Here is a 14,313-nt window from a genome sequence, read left to right as displayed (position 1 = left end):
GGGGGACGTAGACGGTCACCGCGATCACATGGCTAAACTCTCTCGGGATGTAGAATGGCCTCATGCCAACAGCTAGCAGCTCAATATCCCTGCTACAAAGCTGCTCCTTAATCGTGATGTGCCCAGGATTACACCATCTATCGTTCACAAACACAGCCAGCCCTCCTCCTTTCCTCTTTCCACTCTCCAGCGTCCTGTCCGAGCGTATGATTTGGAAGCCGTCCAATTCTACGACCGCGTTCGGCGTTAGCGCTGTTAGCCACGACTCCGTGAATAGCATCAGGCTAGCCTCCCAGAAGTCCCTCTCATGCCGGGTAAGCGCCGCTAGCTCGTCCATCTTGTTGGGGAGAGATCTAACATTCCCCATGATAACAGACGGGAGGACGGCTCTTCCTCTGTGCCTGTCAGTTAAATAGAAATCAAGCATGTACAATTATCATGTCAAGCAATCCAAATACAGTGGTACCACTACTTACGAAATTAATTGGTTCCGGAAGAAATTTCTTAAGTAGAAAATTTTGTAAGTCGAGACATGTTTTCCATGTAAATGCCCTAATCTGTTCCAAGCCCCCCAATATTGAGACATAAAAGCATAAACATGCATGAAAACATGTAACAAATACATGTTACAATTAGATTATTGCACAATAAATGAGAGTTGTGCATAATGTAAAAAAACAAAGAATAGAGTAAGGAATAAAAATGGTCGTTTACCTTTTAATTGCTTTCCTCATCGCTTTTTGCCCTTTTTGGTTCATGTTCTCTCTCAGAAGTGGTTTTCGACTGGCGTTTTGTAAAGAACTGATTTAATAACGTGGCGACTGTCGATACATTACGGTCATATTCTTTGGCGGGATCAACCAAACACACACCCCCTTTCATACTTTTCTATTATCTCTTGCTTTGTTTGTATGGACCAAAAAACGATTTTCTCCTTTTTTCTTTTTCTCGTTTCTAATTCACGTAAAACTATCGGAACACCTCATGGCCCGAGGGGCGAATGACGAGGACGCTGCATCGACATATCTATCACCAGTGTTGGGCAAGTTACTTCCAAAATGTAATATATTACATATTACTAGTTACTTGCATGTGAAAGTAATGTTTCTTTACAATATTACTCTATTTGTAGAGTAATGCGTTACTCAAGTTTAAGTTACTTTTAAGTTACTTTTTCAAAAATCGGGGATTAACTTAATAATGATTTCAAGACCTTAAAAGGAGAATGCAAAATTTGCTGCCATACTCTAGCTGGTAAAGTTAACTTATGAGCATATTTAACTATATAGTGTGGTCTATAATATTAAATGTTTCGACTCTATGGTGTGGTGGGACATCACTACCTTTGATCAATATTTGTGTCAATAAGATTTATTTTTTAAATATAAATATTGGAACTGATATTTTGTCCAGTAAATAAATGATCACAGACTGTAAACCACAAATGAAATTATCATTATTCCCAAATTAATTTACACACAGTTACCTCTAATATTCTTTTACTACATGGAGACAAAGTTTCGAGGTGATTTAAAATAAAAAAGGTAAATAAGAAACAAGCGCATCAGACTCTAATAATGGCGTCTATTGTAGTTTGTCCAATTGATGGTGCCGTAGCGTGACGTCATTTGTCACCGGCAGATGATTTTCATTTTGATTGCGAACAGCCAATCAGAATCACTACGTTTTACATATGGCAATTGATGGCACTAAGTTTTATAAATCATATCTAAAAAGCACAGTGACTTATTTTGTTGCAGTTTATTCGCTTCGTTTTACTTAGGTTTGTTCCTGCTTGTATTTTGTGTCTATGATTTGCATTTTATTTTATAAAACCGTGACAGTGACTATTGTCACAAACAATAACTTCTCAGCCCTTTTAATTGTTGTCAATGGTGTAAAGGCAATTGGAAGACTTGGGAGAGAGCTGACTCGCGCACTTACGTTATTGTGTGAAGTTCCAAGTGCGATAAGAACTTTCAACTCGGGCATTACTGGAAGTAATAGCTTACAATTAAATGATGTTATGAACTGCCCTACTTGCTAAATGATGCCAACATAAATTTGTAACGCGTTACCAGTCTCAGTAACTGTAATAATATTACAGAAGAAAAATCGGAGTAGCAAGTTACATTACGTTGTTACTGCCTAAATGTAATACATTACCGTCCTGCGTTACTTTGTAACGCGTTACCCCCAACACTGTCTATCACATATCTATCTTACCTACCTGACTATCTGCACACATAGACACATACAGTAGAGGTCCCTCTTAGCCAATGGAATGCCAGGAAGATGCTAGGCTAGCCAATGGCAGAGCAGCTATGAGTATGTTGCGTTCAGGAAACTCTGGAGCTGCGAGTCACAGCCCATACTGCTAGTAGCTTACCATACTTTTACCATAATTTCTTTCGTAACTAGAGGCAATATGCGTTTCGTAACCATTTCGTAACCGAAGTGTTTCCCTCTTCAAACACAGAGGAACTCAGCACTTGGTTCTATTCCTCTTGCCTTAATATTTTGGACTCCGTGGCTCCATTAAAAATTATGCGGCAAAAATTTCGACTGGAGCCATGGTTAACGAGAGCACTCCCACAGCTAAACAAGAATGCTGCACAGCTGAACGCAGGTGGAAAAAAGACAGACTGCAGGTCTCATATCAAATCTTAAAGGACTGCTGCCGTCGTTACCAGAGAAAGGTGAAGGAGTCCAAGAGAGACCATTTGTCATGTCTGATTTAGGCAAATTGCCAAAATCAACGTGCTCTATTTAAAACAATTGACTCTGTACTAAAGCCCCGTCAACCGACTTGCAATGAATCGTCCCTTGAAATGTGCGATAGATTCATGCAGTTTTTCATTGACAAGGTTGGTACAGCTAGGGCTCTTGTTTCGAACACCACATTTGACCCCTCTGTCCAAGTTCCTTGTTCAGCAGTGTTCGATTCCTTTGAGCCGTTTTCATTGACATTTTTGGAGGAAGTGGTTTGCCATATGAAACCATCGGGCTCCCCTTATGACTCCATTCCTCCACACTTCTTTAAGGAGATTCTCCCTAGTATTGGAAAATCGGTTTTGGCCATTATCAGAGCAGCCTGTCTTCTGGTGTAGTCCCCCAACATTTTAGACATGCTGTAGTGCAACCCCTGCTTAAAAACCTGGCCTTGATCAAGCTGTGCTATCTGATTTTAGTCCCATTTCCAAGCTGCCTTTTATTTATAAAATTCTGGAAAAAGTGATGCACTCACCACTTTTCGTACTTGATCTTACTTGGATAAACACAATGTCATGGAAGTTTTCCAGTCAGGCTTCAAGAAGATGCATAGCACAGAGTCAGCCCTGCTACGTGTTTTGAATGACATCCTCCTGGCAAATGACACTGGAGACCACGTATGTCTCGTTTTGTTGGAGTTGACTGCAGCTTTCGATACGGTAAACCACAATATTCTTTTGACTCGCTTGCAACACCAAGTGGGCATTAGTGAATGCGCTCTAGAGTGGTTTGGATCCTATCTAGCTGGCAGGACTTTTTCTGTTAGCCTAGGTTCCTCTATGTCCTGCTCTGCCCCTCTATCGTATGGTGTTCCACAGGGTTCTATTTTGGGGCCATTGCTGTTCTCATTGTATTTGCTGCCCCTGGGTTCCATCCTTAGAAAACACGGTATTTCCTTCCACTGCTACGCGGACGATTGTCAAATCTATATCCCGCTAAGCAAAAAATAGGCTTTCTAGTGAAGACCACTTTTGTCCTGTGTAGAGGACATCAAAGACTGGATGTCACTAAATTTCCTAAATTTCAACGAAAAGAAAACAGAAGTTATGGTATTCGGTCCCAGTGGCTCGTCTCCATCTGACCCTGTTGACCTGGGCCCCCTGGCTTCTTATCTAAAGCCAACAGTCTTAAACTTGGGTTTCAAAATGGACAGTGATCTTAAATTGGACCAGAAAATCAGCGCTGTTGTAAAGTCGAGCTTCTTTCACCTTAGACTGCTGGCTAAGGTAAAGCCCCTTCTTTCCCATCAGCACCTAGAAACAGTCATCCATGCCTTTGTTACATCTCGGCTAGATTACTGCAATGCACTTCATTTTGGAGTCAGCCAGTCCTCCCTCTAACGTCTCCAGTTGGTCCAAAATGCTGCTGCCCGCCTACTAACTGGAGCTCGGAAGATCGAGCACATAACACCAATTCTGGCCTCCCTTCACTGGCTCCCAGTGTATTTCAGGGTCCAATTTAAGATTCTCCTATTTGTCTTTAAATCATTAAATGGCCTCACCCCGGCGTACCTCTCCCAGCTCCTCCACTCCTACGCACCTTCCCGCAGCCTCAGGTCTGCGGACCAGGCGCTGCTCGAGGTGCCGAGTACCAAGCGGAGCCTCAGGCGGGATCGAGCCTTTTCTGTTGCTGGTCCTTCCCTCTGGAATGACCTCCCATTGGTTGTTAGGCAAGCCCCCTTTCTGACCATTTTTAAAACCCGGTTGAAGACATTTTTTTTCTCTGGCTTTTGATCTGACCTGGAATTTTGGGCTCTTTTCTGGTGTCAATTGTATATAGTGTTTCATGTCAATGTATTGTCTTTATTTACTTATATTTTTATCTATATCTTATATATTATTTATATATCTATATTTATTAACACTCGAAGTCCCAAGTTCTGCTCCATGCCCCCTCCCTCTTCCAGAACTTGCAAATTCCACTCTCGGTACTCTGTCGCCATTGAAATGCTAATTGCGCATGCTCAGCCCTGTGGGTGTTTGACAACAGCTCTCCACAATCATCCTGTTTTGTCTTTCGAGTTAAGAAACATTTTAAATTTGCCATAAAAACTCTTCTTATAATTCTTTATACAATTCTTTGCGAATTCCATTCAAGGTGCTCATTGCCTCCATTGTTTTTAAAATTGCACATTTGCTAACAAATTATGCACGCCCAGCCCTGCATCCAGAAGTAGTTTAGTCAGCAGTTCTCCACAAATTATCCCCTTTTGTCTTTTGATTCAAGAAACATTTTTATTTGCCATGAAAATTATTTTTATAATGGCCAGTAATTTTACGGAGGGCAAACTTGTATTCAGTGTGTTTATTTTGAAAATCATCCCCTTTCGTCTTTATATTCAAGAAACATTTTAAATTTTCCATAATACACACAAACAATGAAGTTTTACTCTGCAAATCTCAAAATCATGTGCCACGGTGACTTCTGTGTGAAATCTGACTGCGCAGATTTTTCAGAACAGCTGTGTCAGTGTCAGTGTGTAAGTAAGTACCCACTCGTTGATGGGTACTTAATGCAATGGAAAGTAATTAGGGGTGTGACACATACTTGGTTTCTGAGGGGGGAAACAGAGTGGAGACTAAAGTCTCCTCTTTGGGACTTCGAGCAGCCTTTATTGTTTTTGTTCTATTTATTGTATTGTTTGTAAAGTGCTTTGTTACAGCTCTAGCGGTTATGAAATGCACTGTATAGATAAAATTGTATTGTCTTGTATTTTCTTTCTGGGTTAGTAAAAAATGTATGAAAACTGGTTGAATCTTTATACTCAAAAGTGTCACAAGAGGCTTCCAAATTTATGCAGTCAGCAGTTTCTTCAGTGACTGTCTTGTCAAACTCTTTCAAAGATGTGCACGTAAGATTTACGAGAGGAACTAGAAAGCAAATCAAACGCAAAGGTCTGTTTCTGTGAGCAAGCCAATTATATACACATAGATGGCATCAAATCAAAGGTTATTCCAAGGTACTTTTGATTAGGAGCAGGTTAACGACCTACCTCCAAGTGTTCACACAAACATTTGAATCTTGAGTTGTGTACGAAGCACTCAAATTTTTTTTTTATTATTAATCTTTACTTTGAAAAAGTATGAACCCACCTTTTTTTTTTTTTTTCCACAAACCAGACATTGATTACACTGCAAAAATAATGCAGTGCATCATTTACTCACTTTTATTTCTTCAAGTGGTTGCACAAAATATAATTATCTGAATCCAGATACATCTGGATCCAAATTGTATTATTTTGTGCAACCACCTGATGAAATATAATTAAGTGTAAATTCAACCATTTTTTCAGTATAATTTCAAAAGGACAATTACACTGAAAAAAATTGTTAAATTTATTGAATTTCATTTTGTCAAGTGGTTGCACAAAATAAAATCATCTGGATCCAGATACATTTTTAAGGTAGATGTATAGTGTCACGTGAGGATTGGGATTTGGACCCATACGCAGACATAACACAGAAGTTGAAGAGTAAAAAGTCTTTATCAACAAAAATACAAAGTAATAACAGAGATTAGGACTGGAAGAGAGTTTGCGTCCTCACTCAAACAAGGTTTGACATACTCTGACAACGTGTCACTGAGTAACTCGCTTTTAAACTGTAAGACTTCAAGCCTATATGACATCATAAAGTACAAAACATAAAAGGACCATAGCAACTGCATAACAACTGATACATCACGTAACAACCAGTCAAAACATAGTCTTCTTCAAAAATGTATCTGGATCCAGATGATTATATTTCGTGCAACAACTACACGAAATTAAATTCAGTAAATTCAACAGAAACCTTTTTCAGTGTACTAATAATGCACACTCCAGTAAGAATTACAAACACGGATGTAAAGCAGATGAATTTGGCTATCAATTTACTACCAATTGCTACTTATTACATTTTTGTGGGTTTGCTGATGATTATAAATGCACGAAAAGAACTGGGCAATAAAATAACAGAGCACTTTTTATATAATAGAAATAATTTTAATTTGAAGATTCAACATAGGCATAATTGTAAACAACATTTTAGATTTAAAAAAAATGCAGATTTCATTATCATTAAAATTGCAGATCATTCAAACGAACTCCTTGTTCTCTTCTATCACATGGACATACACGTGCACACAGGATTAAAATGACTTGATGCCATGCGCGCGAACGTGTTCACACCCGCGCGCGCACACACGCGCACCCACACGCACACACACACACACACACGACACACACACAGGTCTGCATCAAGTGTGGGGTGGGTTGGCTTGATGATGTAGAAAATTCTATCCAGACAAGTCAGAGATCCTGAAAAAGAGAAGATTTTTGCTTAGAAACTGAATTGATGAAAAAACAAAACATAATGAAGATTTTCTTAAAAATAATACAGTTGTAAGTCAAGGTACCACTGTATGTTTGTAAAACATGTGGCCTAACCAAAAATAATTAACACACGGGCAAAATTGTTTGTACCCCTTTGTTAATGAAAGAAAAACCCACAGTGGTCACATAACTGACTGACTCCAGTAGTCTCTTGAATTTGTCATCAATTTTACTCCTGCGGCTCCATCCAGGGAGTTTGGCTCCAATCCCGTCCGTGTCAAGATTTCTGCAACTTGTCGTAGTTCTGGGCTCCTCAGCGCTGCAGATACGGCACCCCGCTGCTCTAGATTGCGAGCCATCATGTCCAAAGAGTTGTTGTAGCGCGTGATTACGTCCATAATTAGTTTGTGTGTGGGCAGCTCGAGCTGTCTTTATTTAGACGTCAAAAGTGCTGCTGCTATTTAGCATCAGTGAAAAAAAAAGAAATTATACGCTTGACACGTCCAACCAAACATGATACGTGGTCAACTTTGGACCAGCCGCACTAGCGTTGCGTTCATTGCCTGCACAATAAGCACTTAATGTGTGTCTCAAAGCCAGCCTCACGTATTGCCACATCCATGTTGCGAGTGTTGTCGGTCACAACAGCGGCTCTGTGATTTGGCCTCGGAAGTTCCCATTCGGTGACAGCTCCTTTTAGGACATCTGCTATATTCACCCAGACTCTAAAACACCGTCAAAATAAAATATATCTTGTGCTGTGCATGGACGTGAAATCTCGTGGCGGCGTAGAATGAGATCTCGTCCCAGCCCTAATACATATATATAATTATATATATATATATGGCTGTCAAGCGATTAAAAATGTAATCAAGTTAGTCATACCTCTACTGTGTGATTAATCATGATTAATCACATTTCTCTGGGGCTGAATTAGTTCGCTCTTTAGATCAAATCTGTCAAATGAAATACTAAAATTAACTTAAAATCTGTTATAAGAGGTATGGTGTTTGAATGGGAAGAATACAAATACACAACAGAGTTTGAAACATTTATTCAATAACTCAGCTCGTATTAATCAGTCAAAATAAAGTGTCTTTTTAACAGTGCAGAGCTTGAACTGATTAAAGTGCCACATAAAGTGAAAATGTGTCTCAAGTATGTTTGGCATTGCCCGCAATGACCTGCCAACTTAAGGAGCAGACAAGCACATACAGTAAACAGTAGCTGGTGCTTCAAAGCACGTAAACAAGTTGTCTGATGTCTATTTAATTGAACATTTCAAACAAATGCAGCATTTGCAATAATTGGCCTGAGGGCTGAATATAATACTGGTATATGTCAAAACTGTGTCATAATACACAAAATAAATTGTCCTTTATCACACTTATTATGAAAAAAACAACTCTGGGTATAGGTGTTATGAAACATGTCTCAAGTCAGCCAGTTAATATTCTATTTTTCTTTTAACCAGCTGCTCAGGCGGACTAGCTTGTTGACATTTTCAGACAACAGAGCGGACCTTTTCTTTTGAACAATGTGCCCTGCCAAAGAAAATAGTCCCTCACAGGGTACTTGGTTGTAGCAAGTGTGGCCAGATACTTTTGTGCAAGGTGGGCCATCTTACTGTGGGCACCACTGTGTGCAGACCAGCCTGAGGGCTGAATATAATACTGGTATATGTCAAAACTGTGTCATAATACACAAAATAAATTGTCCTTTATCACACTTATTATGAAAAAAAACAACTCTGGGTATGGGTGTTATGAAACATGTCTCAAGTCAGCCAGTTAATATTCTATTTTTCTTTTAACCAGCTGCTCAGGCGGACTAGCTTGTTGACATTTTCAGACAACAGAGCGGACCTTTTCTTTTGAACAATGTGCCCTGCCAAAGAAAATAGTCCCTCACAGGGTACTTGGTTGTAGCAAGTGTGGCCAGATACTTTTGTGCAAGGTGGGCCATCTTACTGTGGGCACCACTGTGTGCAGACCACCACTGGAGAGGACATGAGTCAATATTGACACTACCTGTCTAGTGTTTTGCCACTGGAAGGTGCCTCCTCATCAGAATCTGACTCTATCCCCATAAGTAAGAGAGCAATCTTCTTCTTTGGTGGCTCAAGTTCTGCATCTTCACTGCAGAGCTGGGATGCAGGTTCATCGGCTTCCAGCATCTCACTCAGCTTCTGCCACACACTTTTCCTCTCTACTTTGGGTAGGCATCTTAGGTCCTTGAATCGGGGGTCTAGGGCTGTGGATACTTTTAACCATGACAGGTTTGTGTTCTCTTTTCGGTTATTGAGGTCCTCTGTAAATGCTTTGAAGCGTGCAATGTAGGCAGGGTCAAGATCTGTAATCCCCATTGTGCGCACGAGATGACAGAGGGCAGACAGGACCACAGAGCAGGACACATATTTCTCACCCCCCAAAAGTTCTATTATGTACCTTCTAATGTACATTAAAAAAAAAACATTAGTATTGTATCGACAGCATTTTTTTATGACAAATATCAATTCAGTGGGCGGGCACAAAATAATTTTTAACTTATAGTAATGTAACAAATCACATTTGAGATTTTTCTCAAATTAATTCTATAAATTAAAATAAATTAATTCAGCGAGAATATACAAATCAACTTGCCTGCAAGGCTCGAGCAATGTCTCCAACTTTGCTATCCTGTCATATTCACTTGGGGTTAGCATGGCAAAAGTGTGTCTCTGGTGGGCCAGGGTTGCATTCAGGGGCTCTTTGTTGCGTTGGACACGTTTTATCATTTCTAGTGATGAGTTCCAGCGAGTGGGTACATCCTGTACAAGTGACTCTTCTGTAAGTCCATGGCGGGCTTGCTGAATTTTTAGCTCTGCTGCATTTGCAGGACTGTGTTTAAAATGTCCGATGATTTTACGGCACTTGGCTAAAGCACAGTCAAACCCACTGTCACAGAGGGACACCGTGATAACCCGTTGTATCATGTGCGCAACACACGGTAGGTGCTCAAATGGTGGACTCCTGGCTGCTTCCACCATATTTCGAGCACTATCTGTTCCTATGGTGGTAACTTTCTCTGTTATCCCCCACTCCTTTGCAACATCCAGAAACTGCCGAGCACATGCATCGGCAAAATGTCTCTCATCTATTTTCAGTACACATAGAGCAAATGGTGGAGCTGTCAGCTATCACCAATCAGGTGTGCCGTTACACCAAGATAGTTATGGTTGCTTACTGATGTCCAGTGGTCTCCTCTGTGTGCAACAAACGTAGCATTGGTCAGCTGCTCCACCCTCGTTGCCTTTTCATTTCCATAGAAGGTGTTCTATATAATGGGGCACCTTTGAATATCTGTATGATATCCTGAAGCCCCTGGTCTTCGACTATGGGTCTACAGTCTCTGGCAACCCATGTAGCGATAGCATTATTCAACCTACTTGTTGTCCTTTTGTTGAGAAGTCAGAGTCTGCAGTCCACAAGTGTAGTTTGATGACTGCAGGTTGTTTCCACGGTGTTGTTAGTGTCTACGCCAGCCCATTTGGAGTAAAGTTTAGTTGCGCAGTCACTTTGTCTTTGAATGAGTTACTACATGAATTGCCACTGAGAAACTTAGATGAAATCAAAGGTTTTTTCTGTTCTTGTTTATATTTATTGATGAGCTAAAATAGTGTTTAACTGTCTGACAGATACACTATATGCAAAGAAATTGAATTTGAAGTCAATCCAATCACACTTTTGTTTCTTTTTAGGAATACACCAAGAACAAAATTACAAGTACCAGAATCCTATCAATTATACAAAATATACTACATGTATAAAAAAATAGTACAATATATGTAAAACACAATGTTGAGCAGAGAGGTATTGCTCTCATAGATGTGTGATGATGGCCTGGATGGCCTGCCATAGCCTGTGTGCATCTCTGCTCTTTTTGAAGTTGGAGGTGTTCATTTGGTGTAGTCTCGTTTTGCTTTCCTGATAGCACGGGACAGGTAGGCTCTCACTGTTCTCAGATTGGATTTATCCCCAGCTCTGAAGGTGACCTCTAGCCTTGCATCTCAAAACAAGTGTGCTCACTTCTTTTTGTCAACAGAGGACTATATCTGCAAAGCTATTTGCAGATATGTTTGCAATGCTTTTCAAGCCCTGACGAAACTCAACATTTTCTAAAGTGCAAGCACACACCGTTCAATGAGATATGCCATTTAGGCTACTCAATCATGAATACTGCTGACTAAAGCCATGTCATTTTTTGCTTTTCGTTTCTTCAACTTATTTTTATCATCTTTGCCAAGCTATGTGTTTGTGAACAACAAAGTCTAAAGACAGGTAAGATAACTTTATTTAGGCTAGTCAATGTTGGCGTTCGCCAACACCCAGTGGAGATCTGTTCAGTTGTTGTTCAAGAAGTACAACTTTTATACAAAGCTCCATAACGCCACCCATTTGCATCTCAACACAATTGCACAAGTGTGCTAACTTGTTTTTGACGGTTGAGGGCTCTATGCAACAGCTGCATAGCAATTTGCAGATATGTTTGCAATGCTTTTCGAGCCCTGATGAAGCCCAACATTTTCTAAGATGCAAGCACATGCCGTTCAATGAGATATGCCCTTTAGGCTATTCAATAACGGCTACTGCTGACTAAAAAAGTTCAATCAAGTATTGTAGTTTACTATTATTGCGCCAGATAAAAAAATAAAAAATAAAAATAATAACAACTAGACGTGTGGACATGGCTAAAGTAATTTTTGGCTTTTCATTTTTTCTTTTTTTTGGGGTCGGTTTTAGCTTTTAATTTCTTCACCTTATTTTTGTTATTTTTTGCCATGTTTTGCTATGTATGTAAGCAACAAAGTCAAAAGACAGGTAGATGACAATTTGAGATGTGGTCTTTAGGCTACTCAATCACGGCTACCGCTGACAAAAATGCTCAATGGAGTGTTGTAGTTAGCAATTTTTAAACTTGATTTAAAAAAAAAAAAACAAGATGTGTGGACAAGATGTTTAGCTTTTCGTTTCTTCAACTTATTTTTGCCAAGCTATGTGTTTGTGAACAACAAAGTCTAAAGACAGGTAAGATAACTTTATTTAGGCTAGTCAATGTTGGCTTTCCCCAACACCCATTGGAGGTCTGTTGGCTTCTGTTCAGCCCAGGGAGTGGTGATGCTTTTTATCTGGGTCACATCATAAATGCACTTGGTGTTTAGGAGGTCACAGTGTCTGAGTATTCATTATTGTCTATGTGATAATGAAAGATCTTAATCAACAAAACATTCCAACAGTAACTGTATTATTATTATTGAGGTTATTATTTCTGCCTGCTTTTATTGTAGTTATTATTGCTGCATACTTGAACATTTCACAATCTGTTGAATTAAACCAGTGTTGAGGCGCAGTGGAGGTCCTCTCAGGCCAAATTGTCTGCTTCAAAACTGGTTTGGCAACATCCTCACTCAGTCTACATGCTGGCATTAGGATAACAATGAGGTGGTCTGACATTCTAATGTGGGGGATGGGGCAGGCTTTGGATGTCTCCAGACAGATAAATTGTTTCTTTTATTTTTACACAAAATGACACACTTGGAGCTCTTGATGGAAAAAACAACAGAATAAGACCTGCAACATACTGTACCTGAGGGCTTTTGGCAACTGTTGAATGTGCCAACTGAGATATGGTCTTTAGGCTACTCAATCATGGCTACCGCTGACAAAATGAAGTGTTGTAGTTTTCTATTATTGTCATGTCATGTCATCTTCCGCACCACTTATCCTGTACAAGGGCGCGGGGAGGTGCTGGAGCCTATCCCAGCAGACAATGGGCGAAAGGCAGACTACACCCTGAACTGGTCAACAACCAGTAGCAGGGTACACAAAGACACTGTCACTGAGTGGGAACCGATCCCACACCGCCCGCACACAACTCAGGCGTGGGTACCACTACACCATCAGTGACTTAGTATTATTGTGCCAAATTAAAAAGAAAAAAAGATACAAGAGGTGTCGACATGTCTGAAGTCATTTTTAACTTTTTGTTTCTTCGATTTTTTTTTTTTGGCCAGGCTGTTTGTGAACAACGAAGTCTAATGGCAGCTATAGATAACGTAATTTAGGCTAGTAAATGCTGGCTTCCCCCAAACAAATGGTCAATGAAGAGTAGCCTGCCTTTCATACCTGAGGGCTACCATTTCCCCCCGCTTTGCAATGCTACGTATCATTTTCTATGTTTCATTCATATGCTATGTTTTGATGTGTTGTTGTTTATCTACAACCTTGTTATTGATATTGGTTTGCATGCTTAGCTATTGCCACATATATACTCACTAATTGCTTACTAGATGCTATGTTTGTGCCATGTACATATTCTCACAATATGTTACATGTGATATGAGTTGTAACTATGTTAGGCCTATAACTACATGTGCAGAAAATATAGTAATGTGATTGAGGAAAATAATGTTGATTTTATTATTACTTATTGTGATATAGGAACTGGTGAAGCGTTAGGATAAAAAGGAAGTATTAGGCTGAATGGTGGAATTTTATAAAAGCAATGTTTCATTTTGCATTTGTAGGAAAATGATGGGGTGATGCTGACTGTATGCCACTGAACAGGACGTATGATTTATGGTCACACCGAGATGCTCTGTTGAACACAGGCCGATGGGCGATAAGGCAGATTTCCAAATATGGAGTAAAGGTAATTCGGACAAGGGTGAATGATGAGGTAATGTCAGGAGAATCACGTGTTTTACAGTGGAACTTTCTATGACCTCATCTCAAAGCTTTCAGAAGAATGAGTACCTATCAAAGGCCTCACCCTTCAGATATCATTGCTCTCTTTTCCTTCTGCCAGCCAAGAGGGGCGCATAGCGAGGAGCTGCGCGAATGAAGTTAGATTTTTGCCTTTTGATTCTCTAGTGTAAGACGCTGCGACAAAAGGACTTATTTATCTTCTTTTGGACTCAACCAAATGACAGCAACGATAAGGTAACATTAGGAAAAACATTCTATTGCGTTTAAGAGAGCCAATTAGACAGCTTACTTTTCCGAATTCCAAATACCTTGTCGAATTAGGCTTCGTGTTAATTAAGAACTGATCAATCTTAATTCCACCCAAAATAGACTGATGCTTAATTTTTCCTTTTTATCACATTTAACATATTTAATTGCATTCAAGCCAATTTATTTATGTTAATCATTTTCTTAAATTCACGCTCTTTTATTCTTAAGGTTCAT

The 14,313-nt window shown here is 39.7% G+C and overlaps 1 protein-coding gene and 1 long non-coding RNA gene across 3 annotated transcripts in view; one reads left to right on the top strand and one right to left on the bottom strand.

The window, feature by feature from the left end:
• Window positions 1-6,237: 6,237 nt before the first annotated feature.
• Window positions 6,238-14,313, bottom strand: part of patl1 (PAT1 homolog 1, processing body mRNA decay factor) — a 167,978-nt gene continuing 159,902 nt past the window's right edge. The window contains exon 20 of the mRNA XM_086032431.1: window positions 6,238-7,069. Within this exon, the coding sequence (XP_085888557.1) occupies window positions 7,048-7,069 (22 nt within the window). The 3' untranslated portion in view covers window positions 6,238-7,047. The remainder of the gene's footprint in view (window positions 7,070-14,313) is intronic.
• The window catches only part of LOC147145422 (uncharacterized), a 48,081-nt gene continuing 47,656 nt past the window's right edge, over window positions 13,889-14,313 (top strand). For both annotated transcript variants that reach the window (XR_015087037.1, XR_015087036.1), the window contains exon 1: window positions 13,889-14,064. This is a non-coding gene — a long non-coding RNA (uncharacterized LOC147145422). The remainder of the gene's footprint in view (window positions 14,065-14,313) is intronic.

Source organism: Filicampus tigris, chromosome 6, assembly GCF_054856515.1.
Source record: "Filicampus tigris isolate MCC_2025a chromosome 6, RoL_Ftig_1.0, whole genome shotgun sequence".
Classification (NCBI taxonomy): domain Eukaryota; kingdom Metazoa; phylum Chordata; class Actinopteri; order Syngnathiformes; family Syngnathidae; genus Filicampus; species Filicampus tigris.
Note: the sequence above shows the minus strand (reverse complement) of the source record. Positions and strands in the feature narration are given on the sequence as shown.